This window comes from Spodoptera frugiperda, chromosome 2 (genome assembly GCF_023101765.2).
Source record: "Spodoptera frugiperda isolate SF20-4 chromosome 2, AGI-APGP_CSIRO_Sfru_2.0, whole genome shotgun sequence".
Taxonomy (NCBI): domain Eukaryota; kingdom Metazoa; phylum Arthropoda; class Insecta; order Lepidoptera; family Noctuidae; genus Spodoptera; species Spodoptera frugiperda.
In genome coordinates this window covers 11,333,715-11,354,590 of record NC_064213.1, presented here as the reverse complement: position 1 = coordinate 11,354,590, position 20,876 = coordinate 11,333,715, and the positions used below count along the sequence as shown (strand labels likewise).

Below are 20,876 nucleotides of genomic sequence, written 5' to 3'. Positions count from 1 at the left end.
CCCGAGTGAATAATAGTTTGCTTATGGGCAGACGTGCTCCACCACTTACCATCAGGTGTGATAGCGGCCAAACGTCGACCCATTAAATGTAAAAACCAAAATGGGTCGGAGTGATACCACGACCTCACAGAAAACCGACGTGAAACAACGCTTGGGTTATATGAGTGAGGTTATCGGGGGCCCTCTTCCCAATCTTCCAAACCCCGATTCCTAACCCTCAAAAGCCCGGCAACGCACTTGTAACGCACGCACTTGTTTTGGGTGTCCATGGGCAGCAGCGATTGCTTACGATCAGGTGATCCGTCTGCTTGTTTACCAGCTTATACCATAAATAAAAGATTTACCAGAATTTTAATCAAGACTCAGATATTTTGAACTGTAGGATAAAATTAATTTTCTTTCTGCATGTTCTAAGTTGATGCAATGGTTTTTAAATTGCTATATAAATTAAGTTTGAGAGGTATTATTTTTTATTAATTTTCTTTCGATATTTTTCTATGAAAATACAAATCATAAGCTCAGTAACTCCGTTCAAAAAATAGCAACAGTACCAAAATAACGTAAGAAGAGGCGTGCATGAAATACTAAGTCATTTTATGTAGAACAACAACGATTAAAACATTAACTAAATAATCGTTTTTTAACGAAGTCGGCTAACGTTATTTTTTAATAGACTACAATAATTCCAGGCAGTTCCCGGCCTCATAAATATGCAACGCCGTTCCATGTTCACTCAGATTAGCTAAAAATCTCCCGTTTTTTTAAACAATTGCCCTTTTGTAATCCGCTTCCATGACTCAGTGGAATATTTTCGATTATTTGTTACTGTTTTCCTTTTTAATATTACATTTCATCGTTCACATTCTAAATCTGAAATGCTAATATACCTTTTCGTTGTTATAAAAATAACATGTATAAATAACCTATATAAACATATCCAGAATGTGGTAGCTTGATACGTTATTGGTAATATTAAGTGGCCGTGTACACTACTTGGATCTCAGGGTTTTTCTATTTCTAATCATCTTTATAAGGTTAATTATCAGAAACTGTGTGATGTGATGTGTGTGTATCAAAATGGGTTCTTTAGTTGGCTTCTTCGAAACTTCTTTAGTTTTTTTTCATTTATTTTTAAGGGGGCAAATCATCAATCATCAATCGAGGGAGTGTCAGACTCTTACTGACTAAAAACCACCCCGTTCCTACTCCTGCTTGTCGAGCCGGAGCCCTGGGAAACCCTCTAGCTAGTCCGCAGCTCCGGAAAAACTTCTTTAGTTGGCTCTTTCACTCTTTTAGTGATAAAGATATTTCAACTAAGTAGGTAGTTAATCAACAAATCATAAAAACTAAATAACAAACCGAAATCCGAATGAGCCACAGTAGTAATTGCTCACTAAACCAACTACTGCCGCATCAATACTTGCATTATAGTCGCTGTACACAGATTTAGCCCACATTGCCAAATTAATCCGCACGGGAGTGTTGCCATTTGTCAGACATTCAGAGATTAATAAATGACAGGCGCCATTTTGTTCGCTTTCTAATTTACTGTTCTGTACCCTTAGTAGGAGTTTTAACGAGAGCGCGTTGGCTGGCGAGTATGAACTAACCAATCGGAATGCCGAATGCCGCCGCTTCGATCTCGAACAAACTCGTACTAAGGCCTCTGTTATTTGGACATAAGAAGCTTAGATTGTGGTTTTAAAGTTCAATGTACTGTCGAGTTCATGTTGGGTTTAGAAGTTGACTTGTTAGGGAAATGTTGGATGTTAGATCTAATCTTGAGTGTGTTTTGTATAGTTAAGAGTTTGTGTCTACGTCACAGCTAAGATCAAGGATTTAAAAGTTAATCTATGCTTAGATTATTATACTTACTTTTTTTATGGAATAAGTCGACAAACAAGTAGACAGGTCATCTGATGGTAAGCAATCGCCGCCGCCCATGGACACTTAAAACACCAGAGGCGTTACAAGTGCGTTCCCGGCCTTTTGGAGGTTAGGAATTTTAGGGTTATTGAGGAATCGGGAATTGGGAAGGGGTGTAATTGGGCCTCCGGTAACCTCACTCACAAAACGCAAGCTTTGTTTCACGTCGGTTTTCTGTGAGGCCGTGGTATCACAAATGTTGTTTCACTTGTAGTATATAGGCAACCTCGAGTGCATAAGACTGGCGAGCTGTCGAGAGATCCCATAGAAGCTCGTAAATCGAATTATAATAGGTTAAGTACGTCCATTTTTATTGTAATGAGATTAGCAAAAAGTATTTTAGTCGTCTGCCTAAAAAAGGAGCAACATTAAATAATTACTTTTCTTAATTTTTAGAACAAAAGGCTACCCTTAAAATCTTTTGAACGGATACTGATGCTGATAGCATTATCAAAAAGTTTTCCATCTCTTTTTTATCACGATAGAGTGACAGAGATAGAAGTTCAGGATTGAAAGCAAAGATAAAAAGGTACTCAATATACTGTTTCAGTTGCTGCTCGGGTTTTTTGTTTCCAAATTACATTAACATTGTTCCTGTAGGGGTTTCCTGAAACATTACAATAATATTTACGTAATTAAACGAACCGTTACAGGCTATTCTTGCTTTTTCAGTATTCTTTCAGAATATTGATGGTTCAATAATGAGTTTTGTGTTTTTATTTACATTAGTTAGTGTTACCCTTTTTGTTTATTAAGGGGTAGGCAGGGAAACACCACGTTACTCTGAATTTTGTTTCTTATGTAACAATTTCTACGGCGTAACATTAAGCATAGAACATCAGAGACAGTCTAAAAACCGATTTTATTTCATCATGAAGTAAAAAAGTCGGTACTGACTGGCTACCACTCTATTTCGCAGCGCGGTGAGACGTGAAACGTCATAAATATCCCGGTGTATGACAACCCTAATGTACAATTTAGTCAGGGCTGCCAGTAATGCGAATGTCACTCGCACGCCAACACACATAAAACGGTTTTATTTTGAAAAAGGAACATGTGTTGTATGGAGGCCGTTAGGTTTATGAAAAAGGTTCTTTTTTTTTAATAATTAATGAAGGAGTCCTAATGTTACGTTGTTATGGTTAAATGGTTTTTGGCGATGGGGCTTTTTAATTCATTAATCAAATAATTTGCAGTGTATTGTTTATTTTGATGTTTTTACGGTTTCCTACTATCACAAAATACCCCTTTTCTCCTGCATCGTGTGTTGTATAAACATACAATTTCACATACACATGACACCCAGACCGGAAACAACATTTGCGTATCACACAAAGACTTGCTCTCAGCCACCACACCAACTGTGCAGCTGCGAATGACAACCCACTATTATCTATTCTAATACGTTTAAAATTAAAAACTTTAATTTTCAGGTAAAATAACGTCGTATTCATAGCTACATACGAAGACGTATATCTTGAATTCTTTGATAGTTTCCTAGTATATGAGGTGATATCCAAATAAATATAACCTTGTCCTCTTCATACATAACCCCGTACCCACACCTGCAGGGTGATTCCCAAGCGTGACATCTTGTAAACTATGTATAGTCTACCCCTTACCCGCGATGGGAGTAAGGTAGGTCACGTATAGGTGTAAGCAGGTAGCTGTCAACCGCACGACTATGATTGACACTCGATTAAGTAGGTTTGTGATAGGAGTGGTTAAAAATTTTGATTGGATTTGTGTTTGTTTGTGTGAAGTCAAATCAATGTTGTTTGGTGATATTTGTACGTTGTAAAAGGTTTGAATATTGACTAAACTTAAAATTAGAATAATTAAAGCTTTTTTGAATAACGTAGTAATTATACTTTTGTGGGATTTTATTTGTGATACTTATTAATTGTTGGTAATCCAACTAGATTGTATTAGTACCTAATTTTTTTGTGTTACTAGTGGATACAAGTCGCACAGGACATTTTTCATCGACCAAATAATATATTAGTTTTGTAAGTTTCATTGCGTATTATATCCCTTTCTGATTCGAATTGAATTTTGGTGGTAGAGCGTACCTACCTAACCTATATAACTCTCAATATTTTTGATATTTTCGTTTATGAAACCTGGTCAGATTGACGCGTAGCCACAAAATATCCGACGCCGAATAACCAACATTTTATGCAAATAAATAAAATACAGGCTGTTTGTATTTTGTGCGGGCGACGGTTTGACGTCAACCGACAATGACAGGTGACAGGACGCCATTTTTCAATACCGACACGTTCAAACGGCAAAGCGCACGGATTTACTTTTTGACATTCTGATTGTTTTCATTGATGTTTGACACAGAATTTATATAAAGTAAAAGCTGCTTATGAACATAACATGATTTTTACATTTGATGTAAGAAAAACGGTTTTGCGAATCAAAGCTTGGTTATTTTATTTCAATATTACATTTTATTCCGCTAGATTAATACACAAAAACCGCAAGCAGTCATTTTCCTCGCTCCTTTCATTAATCTCTCAAACGCCATTCCTTAATCACAAACTTACACGCGTGATTTCGCATGAACAAAACAACACCGCACTTAGCTTTAAATTAACAAGACGCCCCGTTGCTTAGCAACAGCGGGCTCCCGCCTGTCGCCATAATTAGTGACGTAGGGGGGCGCCACCGTCAATTGCTCATTAGAATACACCCGTAAGTATGTTAGAACACCCTGTAAGTGCGTTAGCACACACCTCGGAGTCGTGCAGGGATTTAATGGGATCCTAGTATTATTACGTTTTATTAAGACGAAGGTAATTTGTTAATCGACTCCCTAATTTATAGGTGAGTGCTGTTGATCTAATAATTATGTGTGTCAAGGATCAGGGATCATGCTGTGATTTGCCCTCTATGTTTATGTTATGAATTTGATGTTAGTTGTACGTGTTGTCTGCATCATAATCGAGCTTTTTGCAGTTTGGGGTTACTATAAATCGTTATTTAGATGTCGAAAAATTTAGATTTCGCTACGATAATAAACAAATGATTCCAAAGTTCGGTGTACAATTACTAATAAGTGAATGACTTTCTTCCTACTATAGAATATGTATACCGCATTTAGGTAACCTATCATTTTGAGTAATAATAGACTGTAATGTTATGTTATATAATACAAAAATAACTTTGTAACATACCCGAGACCGTAACAGAAGGGCCGCAAACTACTAAGGAAAATACAGCCGTCTTCAAAGGGAGCCAATTCCAGCCTTATTTCCATTAAGTGAGATGTACAGAACCCTTCGCGAACAATTACTGCGCAGAATTAGGGTTCCGTTGCTTTTTTAGTAAATTGCCTATTCAAATTGTGGTGCGGTGTTAATTGTTTCAGTGTGGTAGTGTTTATTGGGAAGTATTGTGTTTTGAGATGAGTTCGTGTGGGAAAGACATGCTTGAAAACGAATGTCCCGAATCGATCGGAGTGATACAACGGCTTCACAAAAATAGGCGTGAAGCAATACTTGCGCTGTATTTTACCGTGTTAGTGATGTTACTGCATGCATAATATGCATTTCTAACCCCCAACGCCAATGCTCAAATTCCCAAAAGGCCGGCAATGCTTAAATGTCTGGTACCCATGGACACCCGCAACTCCTCTAGTACTACGAGTGTCCATGAGCTATGCCAAAGGTAATTTTCCATTAGGTACATAATCCATCTGTTCGTTTCTCGTTATCGACTTATCCCATAAAAAAGATCTTGGAAGTGAGACTTTGATATACTTATATATTTCGAAAGTCTCTTAAGTGAATCAATATCGGTTTAGCAAGATTAATGTCGGCCGCTGAACGGATTCCTAGAACGTGTGTGTGGCACTGAGAGTGTATGGGTAAGATTTCTGGTAGCTATGAATGTTTGAGAGTCAATCTAAGAATTAGGTAAACTTTGATCAGGTAAAATAACAGACGAGACTTGTGACAGATGGAACTTTCCAAATAAAGTTTCGATTATAGTGATCCAACAAACCAACCTGATTGAAAACCAACGCGAACCTGCAATTCATTATTATTTAACTCAATCAGTTAAATCCACTAACTTTTAAGTGTGGGAGAGCCATGCTTCGACACGATTGGGCCGGCTCAACTGTGGTATTGAGTGATACCACGGCATCACAGAAAACTGACATGAAACTACGCTTGCGTTGTATAAGTTAGGTTACTGGGAGCCCAATTACTCTCTTTCCCAATCTTCCTAATCCACGATTTCCCAACAACCCTTAAATTCTTAACCCTAAAAACGCACTTGTAACGCTTCTTGTGTTTTGGGTGTCCATGGATGATCCGCCAGCTCGTTTATTTGTTTATATCATAAATCATATGAAAAAGATGAGCATCACATAAGAAGTCCTTATTCGAAGCTTATGATTTGAACTCAAGACTTTGTACTTGACAGTAACACCACTTCAACAACACACCCTTTCAGTAATAAAAACGTAAAACATACTCAAAACACAATAATATTTAAATATACCACAAAACAATAAATACAATTTACATAGAAATGTTAAATCTTTTCATATTTACATAAGAACTCTCCTGAAGTGGCCTCAACAAGTTTATGTAATTACATTTTGAAGGCTTGTCTCGACTTGTTTTGTTTTTTATCTCATCATCATAAAAGTTGAACGTTTATTATCTAGGTACGAGATATAAAGAGCTCAGAACTAAATAAGCTGCTTTAAGTACGATGACGTTGTAAAATAGTTATATCATTTTCGTGATTTCTTTTTTTTTTCATTAATTATTAGTATTTTGTTTAAATAGTTAGTATTTGGCTGGACTGCCTCGTTGGTCGAGTGGTCGCAAGTGCGACTGCCGAACAAGGGGTCCCGGGTTCGATTCCCGGGTCGGGCAAAGCATTACTGGGCTTTTTTCGGATTTTAGAAAAATTTCTCAGTAGTAGCACGGAGTCTGGAATTGTGTCCGGATATGGCAATAGGCTCACCCCCTATTACATGGGACTTATAACAAAAATGGTGAAAAGTGGGTGTACATTGTATAGCGGCATTACGTGTCGTAATGTGCACCTCTGCCTACCCCTTCGGGGATAAAAGGCGTGAAGTTGTGTGTGTGTGTGTGTGTAGTTAGTATTTTGTTTAAAAAAATAATAATTAAAAGATTTATATTCAGTATTTGGTCAGCGAGATGATTTTGGATGTATTGATAGCAACGCTTTTGAAACCCAAAAACCGAAACCTTATTTTTGTTAAACCAGAAATCAGATCAGTACCAAAATATTTTCTTCATAAAATCATCGGAAAATCATTCAATGACTTATCCCGCCTTGGGCGAGGAGAGAGAGAGTATCTGTCCCTAACTGACTAAAAACCACCCCGTTCGTAACCCGTTAGGTAGTCTGCAGTTCCGGATCGGAATTTTCTACTTACTATGGCAGGTCTTAGCTAATATAACAAAACATTAAGAATATCTAATAACGGTTTAATTTTTCTTAACAATCTTAACTTCGAATCGAATCCAAGATCTTTCGTCAACAACATTCAATTTATATCATCACGCAGTATAATTAAAATTCAAGAGGCATTCCTATATACAAACACAGCACATCTCCGACTGTTCAATAAAACGCTGTCTAAGTACCCAGCCCACCCTCTTATGGGACTCATAGGGAAAATGGTATCGGCAGCCCCATGGACGTGTAATAAAATCGATTCTGAAGTGTGTGTGAAGAAGGACTTATGGGGAGTGTCGGTTTATAACAACTGGACTTAATATTATTGTAATTTCTTTTGTTAGGGAGTTTGTGATAATATTACACTACATATATGCTGTATAAGTTGATAATATTATTGTGTAGAAGTGAATATTATACATTCATTTTTCGCTAGTGAAAGATACGAAATTGCTCACTGGTAAAATCTTATTTAAATGGAATAAATTACTCAGAATTCTACATATCTCATTAATTTAATGGAATAAACGTTACACGAGTATTGGTTAGGAAAAAAATATTTCGCTTACATTTATATTTTTTGGAAAGTTATCTGATATGGGTAACACAGATAGTTATAAAGTTTATCCTAGTGTACATGTATATACATAGGTACCATTAGTACATATACCTATCTATATACATACATACATATAAAATACACAAAAGCCCTCCATTCACAACCACACCCAGTTAGTTTACATTGAAAAACAATTTTAAAAAACTTCACACAGAAAACTGAACGCCATTTTTTGTTCAAAAACTGTTTGAAACTCGTTTTTCAAATAGTTTTTTAGCTCCAACGCCTTTTTCCCTGAAGCTCACTTGGCGATAATAAAATGGTTGGAAAGAATGCTTTTCCTTCTCGAAAGCAATAAAATAAATTCAGTCGGACGATCGTCTAATTTCAATGAAAGCCTGAGCAGCAGTAAATCTGCTGCGTTTGTTTGTTTGTCACTGTTCAAGTTATGTAGAAGGTTTAAATTATGGAGAAGTTCTACATCGAACTCATAACATATCATTTTTTAATGGAATAAGCCGGTAAACGAGCAGACGTATCACCTGATGATAAGCAATCGCCGTCGCCCATGGACACTCGAAACACCAGAGGCGTTACAAGTGCTTTGCCAGCCTCTTGGGGGTTAGGAATATAATTATGATTGTTGGAGAATCGGGGATTGGATAACTGGTGAAAAGTTAGTGTTATGTTGTGTATGTATCTCTGCCTTCTCTTTTGGGGACCAAACGTGTCACGTTATGTTATTCTTTTAGCTGTGTCAAGTGTTTGAAAGTGTAATTAATTGATTACTGAGGACGCTGTTTGTGTATAAGAGTGGCCGCTGTACTGGGTAATAGGTATTTTATTGAGACTTTAGCACGACTTATACCATTGTCATAAGATTGATATGACATCATATCTCGCGACAAATTAAGTAAAACTTAAACTTTCGTGAAATCCTTTTAGGGGTTCTTATTTTGACGGGGGAAAATCATCCAACGACTTCTTCCGCATTGGGTGAGGCGAAAGGGAGTCTCAGACTATTACTGACTTAAAACCACCCCGTTCCTTCTCTTACTTTGAGCCGGAGCCCCGGTAACCGGTTATATTGTCCGCATCTCCAGATTTTTAGGTCCTCTGGACTCTGGTTCAGTATTTTGATAGATATTGTGCACCTTCTCCGTTCACCTGTGTAGTGGCGTATTTACCGCAGCATCGTATAACACCGTAGTTATTTTGAAAATAAATGTATTTGCGTCGGTAAAGGCCAAGGTACCTTCGGTGGAATTTCACTATCTTATCTGCTTTGTTTGCAATCTTCTTTATGTTAGAGTTTTCTTGTATTGTTCGTTTTGATTCATAGCTGAGAGAGTTTTATGAAATTAATAGGTGAGTATTGTAGTTAGGTTGTTCGCTTCTTATTGAAGAAATATTTTGAATATATATTTTTTTATGGTTTGGTCGCTGTGTCTCCTGATGGTAATTGACGATGAGGCCTTCGATTGAGCACGTCTGTCCACAAGTAACCTATTTACTCGGGCTTTAAAGATACCCAGGTTATACCTATCAGGAAACACAGACTCCGGCAAGGACTTCCACTACCAAGCAGTTTGCACAAGGAAGCTTGAAGCGAAGCGCTTCGTGCGAATGGGTAGGATATCTACCATGAAGCGGTGGCACTTCACCGAGCTTTAAAGAACGAATGTATTTATAAGGCTTTGCAGATTTTTTTGGAATTTGAATATATGATTCCAAGAATAAATACTTTGTTTCGAACATCGCGCTGTAATTTAATGTAAGGATTGCTCGAAAATTATTTATCTTCCAGGAATACATCTAAGAACAAACATTGAACTTGTTTCTTTAATAACTTTGCTCTTAGCAGCTGACGAATAAATAATGGCGGAGGAAGGGTTGAGAGGAAATAACAGAAAAATCTGAAATCTGGAAATGAAGTGGATATTGTACCTCTTGGATCAAAGTCAAAGTCAAGATTTATTAGACCAGGAAGGCACTTTCGAACGTGAAACAAAAGATTAAAAGTCAGTCTGTCGGTTAGTCCTCTATTGAAGCTATTTGGTCGTTCCAAGTGTCATTGTCAATAGCTCGTGGCAGTCCACTGTGGATAATAAGAGGATGCGATTTGAAAATTGTAATATATGTCAGAGAGGTGGGAGCCTGTCAAACGTGTAGTCACTTATTTGTTTCTTCCAACAAACATTTTTAATTAGATGACGCCGGTAAATAAGTATCTAGTTACTATTTATCAGAACGCATTCCTATCGACACTTTTTTAACGAATGCTCTATTGTTAACGTTATAAGATTTAAATTACAAATCTAAAATAGGTCTATACAGATGAAGTGCCAATTAACTACCGTACTACATATTTTTCATCATCAACGATATAAATAGAATTTAATAAGACCCCGAAAGCTCTCAAACCTGTAAGAGATCAATCCTCCTCAACAGCGTAGAATATTTATTGTAAAATGGTCGAGAACGCCTTTTGTAATTGAACCTTCGTTAATTAACGTTTTCCTGATTAAATAAACAAAACATCATGACTTTATTTTCTCGAAGGTGTGAGCAGAAGCTAAACAAAGCTAAAGTTGTACAGTTTTTGAAAATTAGACATTGAATTCCCATATGATGGGATGAATCTATTCAACATTGCATAATTCCATTCTCTTTTTTATGGTATAAGCCTGTGAACGTATCTCCTGATGGTAAGCAATCGCAGCCGCCCATGGACACCCGGAACACCAGAGGCATTACAAGTGCATTACCGGTCTTTTGGGGTTAGAAATTTAAGGGTTGTTAGGGAATCAGGCCTCTGGTCAACCTCACTTACTCTATGCAAGCGTTGTTTTACGTCGGTTTTCTGTGAGGCCATGATATTACTTTACTTAAGTATTATTATCGTTTTTAAATCACTATCAATAACAACAAAGTTTACCATCTGCTTGATGGTAAACGGTCACCATGTACTAAGTACACCAGCAACGTCAGAGTCATAGCGGACCATTAAGTAAACTGTTAAATTCAGCTATCATTATCGGGGAACACTGTTCTTGAACAAATGAAATGGGTTGGGTATCCGTAATGGAATATAATTAGTAGGTAGATCTGTATAGAGAGGCTTTGTTATTGAGACGCTGTTAATTAATGTTTAGATAATTGAATATCCTGTTTGTTCCGTCTTGTTTATTGTCGTTTGTCGTGCGCGGGTGATTGTAGTCTTTGATCAAGTTACAGTGATATTGTTTTGTCTTTGTGTATACTTTAAGTACTATGTTTTATAAACATGCATGTGTAGTTAATGATTATTTTAAAGGGTTTAGCAGTTGGTTTAAGATACTATTTACGGTTTTCATTAACAGATTCGATTCCCGCACGGAGCAACTCTTTTTGTGGTCCACAAATTGTTAGTTGGTATTATGTGTATATGAACTTGTAGCAAAGTTATTTTTTTTAATTGAATACAAATCGAGTATATTTTAAAGTAAATATTGTTTGTCTGTTACTCATTCTCATCAAAACGGCTGTAGACATCCAGATGAAATTTGAAACAGGGGTAGATTATGGTCAGGAAAAACACATAAGCCATATCTAAAGGGAATACGGGCGAGGCCGTAGGCAAAATCAAGTACTATATTCTAGATATGAAAAAAAAAAATGTTAATCGTTTATACTCCCAACGTAAAAAGCTTCATCCAATACTTTTCGTTCCAAATTTTTAAGTCTTTCATACACCGGCAATTTTAGTCGGTTTGTTTGTTATACGAAAAATTTCCACTGAGCACAGCTAAACGTTGTAAAAAACACTTAATTACAAGGGATTAAAACTGAATTTCGTAAGCGGGTGGTAAGCTTGCCAAACGTATTTAAAAATCGTGCATGCTTCTGTTAACATGAGTATTACGTGGGTGGGAAAACAAAAGAAAATACTGTGACTGCATATGTGAATCACTGTTTAGCTGCTTGAGCAGTCCATGTATGGTGACTCTTACATTTTACATACATACATAACCTCACGCCTGTCTCCAATGACGGTAGGCAGAGATAATGGAACGCCAATTGCTACGATTCTTACACACGTCTTTCGTTTCATCAACAATGAATTAGTCTTTTCGATTTTATATAACTCTAGAATAGAACGTCTTTTGTAATTAAACTTTCGTTAATTAACGTTTTCCTAATTGATATTTTTATAACTCAATATTTAAATTTTAAGAAAACTCTATTCTACGTAATTATGTTAACAATTTCATGTATTTGATGAATGTAGGTACTTTATTTGACGTTAAACCGAGACTCATATTAACCAGTAAATTAACGCATCAGCTAAAACGACCCATGGACAATTGAACGCAGTCTTACGCAATATTCCATTCCCCTCCCCCCTACTCCCAAACACCTTATAATAACCCCATGGTCAAGGCCGCCGCAATCTATGTGGGGAATCAAAGGGTTTGTTGGGAAAAATGCGGGAAACTCCGCCATATTGTAAAATGCCGCGGGTGTGACACAGAAACCCTTTCTACATTGCGCATCGTGACGTTAAAGAATGTTCAAAGATGTGACAAGTCGGTGATATTACATGCCTCGGATATTGTGACGGGTTTGTGGATGTCGTATTTATGTGTATAATGCATTTAGACTTTTCCTAAAACCCGAAATCGAAACGAAAGCGCGTTTGGGGCTCTAAATGGTTCGTTCATTTGAATCGGTACTCTCATTTCAATCTCGTCAAACTTAAAACAAACTCCTACTAAGATCCCTGAGGTTATTACAAGTCAGTATACTTTACTCTGGTGATAGTGACAGTGATAGTATTAATTGAAACATTTTGTAAAATGATGCGGACATTTTGCTCTTTATTCCAAGTGCAATTTTATAATCTTAGCATTCTATAGCTTCTTGTACCTTTAGCATTATTTTGTAATGAAGCTGTATTCCTGTAGATGACTGAACATTTGACAAAAGACTAGTGACATCGTATTATCGATGATAACCAACATTTGTCAGTTTTGAGTCGCAGTCGCAGTTTTGAATTGACGAGCATTCATCGAATCCCCTCCAATCCCACCTGACGAGTTTACCTCAAACATGGAGGGTGGATAATCTCGGATATCAAAACGACTTGAGTAACAATGTGTCGTGACATTTGAGCCATTGTTCTACGCGGTGCGGGTTCGAATCCCGCGGGAAATCTGCAGACAGATTAACTTAGCTTTACAGGCTGTTTTATAGAACCTCCTGTATTTCATGAGGGTGTAAGTTTCAGTGTGAGTTATACTTTTGTTTAGTTGTAACTCTGTTTGATAAATGTGTGAGATTATACGGAACTAAGATAAATTATTACGTATTTTGAATTGATTAATTTTGTTTGGTTTTACACCTGTAAAATCTGGAAAGTAATTTGCATTAATTATTGTTTTGATACTAATATGTTAAAGCCAGTTACAAAATTTACGTTCTACAAATATTGTGCGTTTAGTACTATTGAGACCTATGTACTTATATTGTAAGATATGTAATGGGTACATTAATTTAATTAACACATAATTTAATTTATGGTGGAAGCCGATAAACGAACAGACTGATCACCTGATGGTAAACAATCGGACACCCGAAACATCAGCGCCGTTACAAGTGCGTTGCTGGCCTTTTGACAGTAAGAATTTAATGGTTGTTGGGGGAATCGGGGATTGGGAAATGGGGTAAATAATTCATGCAACGAAACACAAAGCAAGCGTTGTTTCACGTCGGTTTTCTGTGAGGCCGAGGTATCACCCATTCGTGCCGAAGCCGAAGCATGGCTCTCCTACACTTGAATATAATATAAGTATATGATAAGCGTAGTGCCCCACGTATGATCTAGATTATTCTAGATGTAGGCTACTAGCATGTCAGATAAGCACGCTCCCAGTAACGTGATAGTGCTCAAAGTGCTCTCTACCCTCCGTCCGGGTTTTATCACTTTTATACTGCCGGTTAAAAGTGGGAGTGACTCTCTACGGCACTTCACCCAACCATTCCACGCTACATGCCGAAATAGTTTTAAAGTTATTAGCCATAGCGTCTATTATTAAACTTATTACTCTTTGAAACTGTATTATGTCAATTGTTTTTTTAATTTGAACCTTATTTTGTAAGGTTTAAAGTTTAGAGTTTGATTGTTAGGAGTGTTTCTGGAATACAATATTTTGGTTAATGTCATTCGGAGTGTGAGTGGATTAATTAAAGTTTCTGGCTGTTTGTAAGGATATTAATTTATGGTTTGTTCATAAAGTACCATGTTTAATATGTTTGAGAATGTATTACGTATCGTCACGCCTCTTATCCCCGAAGGGGTAGGCAGAGGTACACATTACGGCACGTAATGCCACTGTACAATGTACACCGGTACTGCCACTTTTCATCATTTGTGTTATAAGTCCCATGTAATAGGGGGAGAGTCTATTATCATGTACAGGCACAATTCCAGACACCGTGCTACTGATGAGAAATTTTCGAAAAACTGTAAGAGCCCAGTAATACTTTGCACGTCCCCGGGAATCGAACCTGAGACCCTTTGCTCAGTAGTCGCTCTTACAACCACTCGATAAACGAGGCGGTCATGTATTATATGTATAATATACATATGTAATATATTATATGAAAGTATATTGGGAGATCACTATAAAAACAAATATTTCCATTATGAAAAGACCTACAGCTTACAAAAAATATTAGACTAATGTCTACATTATGTATCTACTTACCTCTTGAATACGATTTTGCGTAAATAACAAACAAGTTGAAGGGTTTGTGGTTATTTTGGGCCGTTGAGGTGTAACCCTTTCTCGCCGCAGTGATTTTAAAGTCCCACATTTTCTCAAGCGTAGTTTTACACCAACCCTGTGTTGCGTCATCTTAAATGTCAAAGGTATTGTCGTGAGGTGTGGATGCAAAGAATGGTTGTTGGTTTTGGTAGTGTGGGATTTGAAGTTAATTTGCATTTATATCTAATATTTAAAGTTTCCATGTCACAATGTTAGTTAGGTACCGTACACCTCCTAAATGGCTTTCCCGATTTTAACCAAATTTTGCGTATTCAATAGGTCTGAGAATCGGCTACTATCTATTTTCCATACCACAATTTGATAAGGGTTGATCTTTAAAATTTTTTTTGACGAAATAACTTTTATGGCAATACAACGTTTGCCCGGTCAGCTAGTAGTTTTTCAACTTTTACTGTAGAACTGTGTCATTGAGTCGCCATAATTGTGCTTGCTGATAATTCTAAAGTCACTACTACAAATTTTTTGTATTTGTATCTAATATACGAGTGTGATACTTTACTTCTTATGGATGGTATTCGACACTGCGTGTTCTTTACATACTATTTCACATTTCAAAGTCCTTACTTTGTAAGTTGTCGTTTGGCTTCGTCTCCTGGACTGTCTAGTCACCAATGTTTTAGTCAATGAGTGACTGAGCGACAAGTCGACATCGTATAGTAGCTCTTATTCCTTGCTCAATAAGGAAATCGTTTCTATATCTTTCTCATAACAACATGTGTGAAATTACTAATTTTGCCTGGTACAAAACTTCATGATATAAAACGTGTTAAAAGCGCTTCGTTGCAAACTACGCGTCATTCTATTGAATGAGCCGTCACGCGTCCCGAGGACTTTGACAAATTGCCGGCGAGTCATTCTTAATTCAAACGTTACGGCCCGGCTGGAGCGCGGGTAAGCGTGCGCACACATTGGCTATTTATTGTACGGTAGTTTTTGGCAAATCTGTGATTTGTGAGCTGTTTACTTTTTTATTGTTAAAGGTACGCATCCACAGGCCCGCATCGTAGGCATCGTACGCATTTCGTATGGCGTTATCAGTAGGTACGCATCGCATGTACGTGTACGACCTTAAACCTTAACTAACTTTGGTACCATTTTTGTCGTACCTTTTTTGTGAAATGGTGGGCATGAGTGTTATTTCTCTTAAGGGTCGTCAAACGTGTGTGTTATAAGAAGATAGATTTACCATTTTTTAAGGGGGAAATCATCCAATGACTTTTACCTGCAATCATATATCAATATCATGTATTAGGTATATACATATATCTACTTACAATAATAATATGTCGAACTTTGTTTACAATTTTCATACGTCGAATGTTCGCAAGTTCTACTGTTGTTCAAGGTTGAGGTCAGGTCAAGACTTCGGATTTAGATTGGGTATAATATTATTGGATATTTCAAATGTTCGTAAGTTTTCAGTTGTAATACTGAGTCTAGCATTGTAACTAGCGTAGGATGACAAATTATTCAGCCCCTTCAATACATCGGGCTTAAACCATAATAGTTGATTAACAAATGACGATCTTCTACACATTGTGTAAACGATAGCCTATACACGCAACCTATCAGGGTCACAGCTTCGGTTCCCGGCCGCAACTGACGCTAGTTAAACGCATCGTTACATAGTTTGCGCAGAAATGGGTCAACGGGCAGGGTTAACGGAACGGCGCGACCGTCGCCATCATATCGTGTAGTTAGCTGGGCACTGCTTACTGCTGGTCTATGTTCTTATATTAGCTTACTGCTTGATTACAGGGGGCTGTTCGCAAATTGGTCACAATTTGGTATTAGGGTTGTGTCTTGGTAGGTTAGGTATATTCATATAAAAATGTATTTCCTGAACTTATGAATAAAATTACTTTGTTACAGAAGAAAGTTTTTGTTATTGGTTTTGTAATAACGAAATGAACCCTATGATACTATTAAAATATTATTATTTTATGCTCTCTATTATTTATTGTCGAAATACAGCTATGATTCATAACAACTGGTATCACTGAATAACGAGCTTGACTATTTATATATTTCGCGAATAAAGAAAAAAATAAATTGATTTAAAAGGCAATAAAGTCAACTATTGTATGGCCAATAACAATAAAATGTCATCAATCAATCCCATCATAGAGCGTCCAAGTGAGAATATAATTGACCCGCCATTATACTATTACCATCAGATATTAAATGAAAAGCTTGAAAGATTAATAACATATTGTTATTGTTCACAGATGTCCACCAGCAGCCTCTGAAGCCCCATCAACAATGAACTGACGCTAAATAATAATAATGAACCCATAATCAAACACAAAATGACTAACGTTAAATTAAAACTCATGTTCTTCCTCCTGAACGCGTTGCTGACAGCAGACATAGTCCACGCCCGGCCTTACTCCGACATGAATAGCACAGACATCGTCATCAAGTTTGGAAACAACAACACATTCAATTTACCCATCGACCCCAACTCTGATACCCTCATCGTAGCTGAAGAGACGGATGAAGAAATCAGAGAAACAGACAGAACATCAAAATCCGAACTAGAAGGTCTCATGAACGCTGAACAAGGCAGAGACGAAGATCTATCAAAAAAGGTCATGAGAGACCAGACGAAGACCATGGAAATACCAAACGGGGAAGATAGGGCAGTCGAGAAACAAATGAACATATCAAGTAGTCTGCTAGATGATATAATAAACTCAGAAACCGACAGAGAAGACACCATCACTGATATTCTGTTCAGGCCAGACACAGAGTTTGCTGAAGACATGCCAAAGTTTGAATTTTTGATAGCAGCAAAAATAAATGAGAGTGACTTTCTAAATAGGAGTGTTAGTGAGATAGACAGAGACAGGAACAGTAGTGATGTGCTGAAGAAGGTGGACTATGTGGAGCTGGTGGAGGTGGCCAAGCCTTCGAAGGAGAACAGGAGCGCGCTGATGATGAACATCACTGGACATGAAGTGGATAACGACCTGGCGCCTGATACGAGTGAGTATTCAGATATGATGAACTTAGTAGACGACGTAGCAGTTTTTAAGGAATTCATATTGAAACTTGCCTTTAGAAGGGATGAAAGGATAGATTACATTTTTTTCTCCTCTGCCTGCCTCTTCAATGAATAAAAGACGTGATGTTATATTTATGTTTACCTTTAAATATTACTCACCAGCTATCCTACAAACATCAGATAAAATTGAAACTGTCTCCAATGTTACACCTCAATTTCACTATAATTAGAACTCATGACTGGATATTTACCATGTTTATTGTTTGGTGAGTTTCCGATATTTCGGCACTGTTGCAAGCGCCATGATCACGGATTAACTGGAGCGCTTGCAACAGTGCCGAAATATCGGAAACTCACCAAATTCAATAAACATGGTAAATATCCCGTCATGAGTTCTAATTATAGTGTTAGTGACCATGTCAGTTTAAAAACTTATATCTAAATTTCAGTATCAATTTGATCCTATAAACACAAAACTTTCAGTCCAACGTAAAAAATGAATAAAATATACATTAAGTGCTTTCATTGTGGATAGAGACACTAGGGAAAGGTGCGAATTAAAATCAGCTTTACTGCTTTTGTAATAAAGGTGACATGCTATGTATTATGCATGGATATCTTTGAGGCTACCTGGCGGTCCCTAGACGGTAAATTAATAATTAAGGAGCTTGGAATGGAGTCATTGAACCGGATCATAGGACTAGGGTTGTTATCTTGCTTGTGTGCACCTGAGCTATTATCTAAGTTGATAGTTATACGCAGTTAGATTCCGTATTATGTTGTCTCGAACTGAATACGTAATGGTGCATTATAGATGCAGATTTCTGCTGGAATTTCAACATTTGTTTGGTTATGATTGTGACTTTTAGTTGGATTTTATATCTTTTTGAGTACAAAAATGAAATTGTTCGGTTCTAAAATTCTCAGTATTTTCAGCTTTCCTTTCACTCCATTTTGTTTTGTTCAAGAGTAGCCTTGGATTTTGAGCGTTTCGTTTCAGTTAAAAACACTTTTACAAGGAACGGTTTATGAGGATTTTCTTACCATTAAAATGAGTGGATTTCGTCTTATCCTTAATCAAAAGTTGAGAAGCGTACTTTATCACTTCCGATTCAAACAAGCGTTCATTTTATCGCAAAGAATTAAGTACCGAATGGCTTGATAACGGATTTTTTCTTTTATCCTCATTTTATTCGAGAACTTCATTCGATTGATTGCCTGACTTGTGAGACTTCCGAATACGACGTTTTGCGTCCATTCAACGAAATTATTTTTATATTTTTTATATCATAAAGAAATGTGTGTGCGGCTGTAGGTTCTGATTCTAAAAAGTTAAACTACGGGTATAAATTTGGTAGTCCTAGTTTCGAAGAGTACGGTATTAGTTGTTATGTGTAGTCAGTCATAGAGTCGGGGAGCACCAAGAGAGGATTTCCCTAAATTCCCACGGGAACTAAAAAAAACGGGGATTTCCTATCTATGCGTACGAAGTCGCTGGCAGAAGCTAGTTAAACCATAAATAGGTATTTTGATATGTCAACAAATAAAGAAACCTATAATAATCTGTCAGTCTGTCCGTCAGTGACGCGAGGTACACGTGTACTACGTGTAGCACTCACTTTTTGCTATCTTACACTCTTTTCTCAATACCCCAACCAAAAAAAAACAGATTTCGTGTTTTCCTATTCGAGATTCTGAATACATTACACCGTTACTGAAAGAGGGTAGGCAGTATTGTTCACCTCGTTACGCTCTGCTACATCTCACTTTGTATCGTACACCTTTTTTTGACAAATTAGCGAGCCTTTTCGAAAATTTATGGAGTAGGCTTGTTGCTCAGCGCGAATTTGTATTCAGGTCCCGAGGGTCCACGGTAGCTGTATGGTGCGTGCTAAAAGCGGAGGGCGGGGAAACAGGAATAAAAGGGGAAAAGTGGGGACGTGTTTGGAAGTTGATTTATTTCAATTTATTTATTTGTAAAGATTTCAATTGTTTTGATTCTTTTTTCTTGTTGCTGTTTGTAGATGTTATTTTATTTTTGAAAGTTTTTTTATGTACCATGTTCCATGTCTGTTGTCAAATAAATACTTTTTTCTTGTGAAAGTAACATGAGTACTTTTTAAATATTTTTTTTAAATTATGCTCCGTCGTAGGCCTCTATCAGGCGACATAGTGGCAAATTCTTCGACCCATTAGATAAAAATGAAATGTCGATTAAGGTGAAATATTGATAAAGATTCAATGTACTATCTATTATTACCCGCCCAAAAATATATCAAGCAAAACTGACACAAAATCCTCACTACTTTTGATACAATTTCCCTTGGCACAGAGTCACTTGGACCATTCTCATTTATGATGTGATTCTCCAATAATGGATGAGTGTTTGTATTGTTGAGGAATTATAAATTAAATAAATAGAGAGAACAAATGGTCGTCAGTTTGTCCGTCCGGCTTGATATTCCCGAGCTGTGCTTTGTTTGTGTCAATTCAATCTGTTTGGTTTGCGTGATTAGGCGGCTATTGTTGCAGTTTTAGTCTGTTTTGGATGAATTGTTTGGTTATTATGCTATTTATTCTTGATTGTTTTGCTGTATCCCTTTGGGATAACTCAACATTAGGAGTTTTGAATTCTCAAAGTATATCTTTTTATTTCTAGTGCGTTTTAACTTTTGTACAAGCTTTTCAATGTAAATTTAGCAAAGGGGTACAAATTTAATGACCTCTTTTATTGTTTAATGATGGGTGTGGTTTATTTGGAAATTTTAAGTACATGAGTGTATAAATCAGATGACAGATAAGGCTACTTAATTATAGCCACTAAATTAATTCACATAAAGTTAAACATAAATAGATATTATATAAAAACTGGAATAAAGATAAAACCTCCTTATATCTTTGTACATAATCAGTAGAAATGAGCCGAATAAATTCCGAGAAAGCAAAAAGAATCAGTAATACGATTTCATAGCGGCTTATTATTGGCTAATTCCTCAACCGATTAATTGCTAGTTGGGTCACGTAGAATCGATGCTTGTAACGGAATAGCGTCGAGATTTTCAGCAGCAGCAAGATAGACTGGTCCCACGGTGGGTGC

General features: G+C 36.9%; 1 protein-coding gene across 2 annotated transcripts in view; it reads left to right on the top strand.

The window, feature by feature from the left end:
- Positions 1-20,876, top strand: part of LOC118269053 (uncharacterized) — a 72,206-nt gene that overhangs the window by 12,875 nt on the left and 38,455 nt on the right. For both annotated transcript variants that reach the window (XM_035583938.2, XM_035583936.2), the window contains exon 2: positions 17,001-17,760. In XM_035583938.2, the coding sequence (XP_035439831.1) occupies positions 17,082-17,760 (679 nt within the window). In that variant the 5' untranslated portion in view covers positions 17,001-17,081. The remainder of the gene's footprint in view (positions 1-17,000; positions 17,761-20,876) is intronic.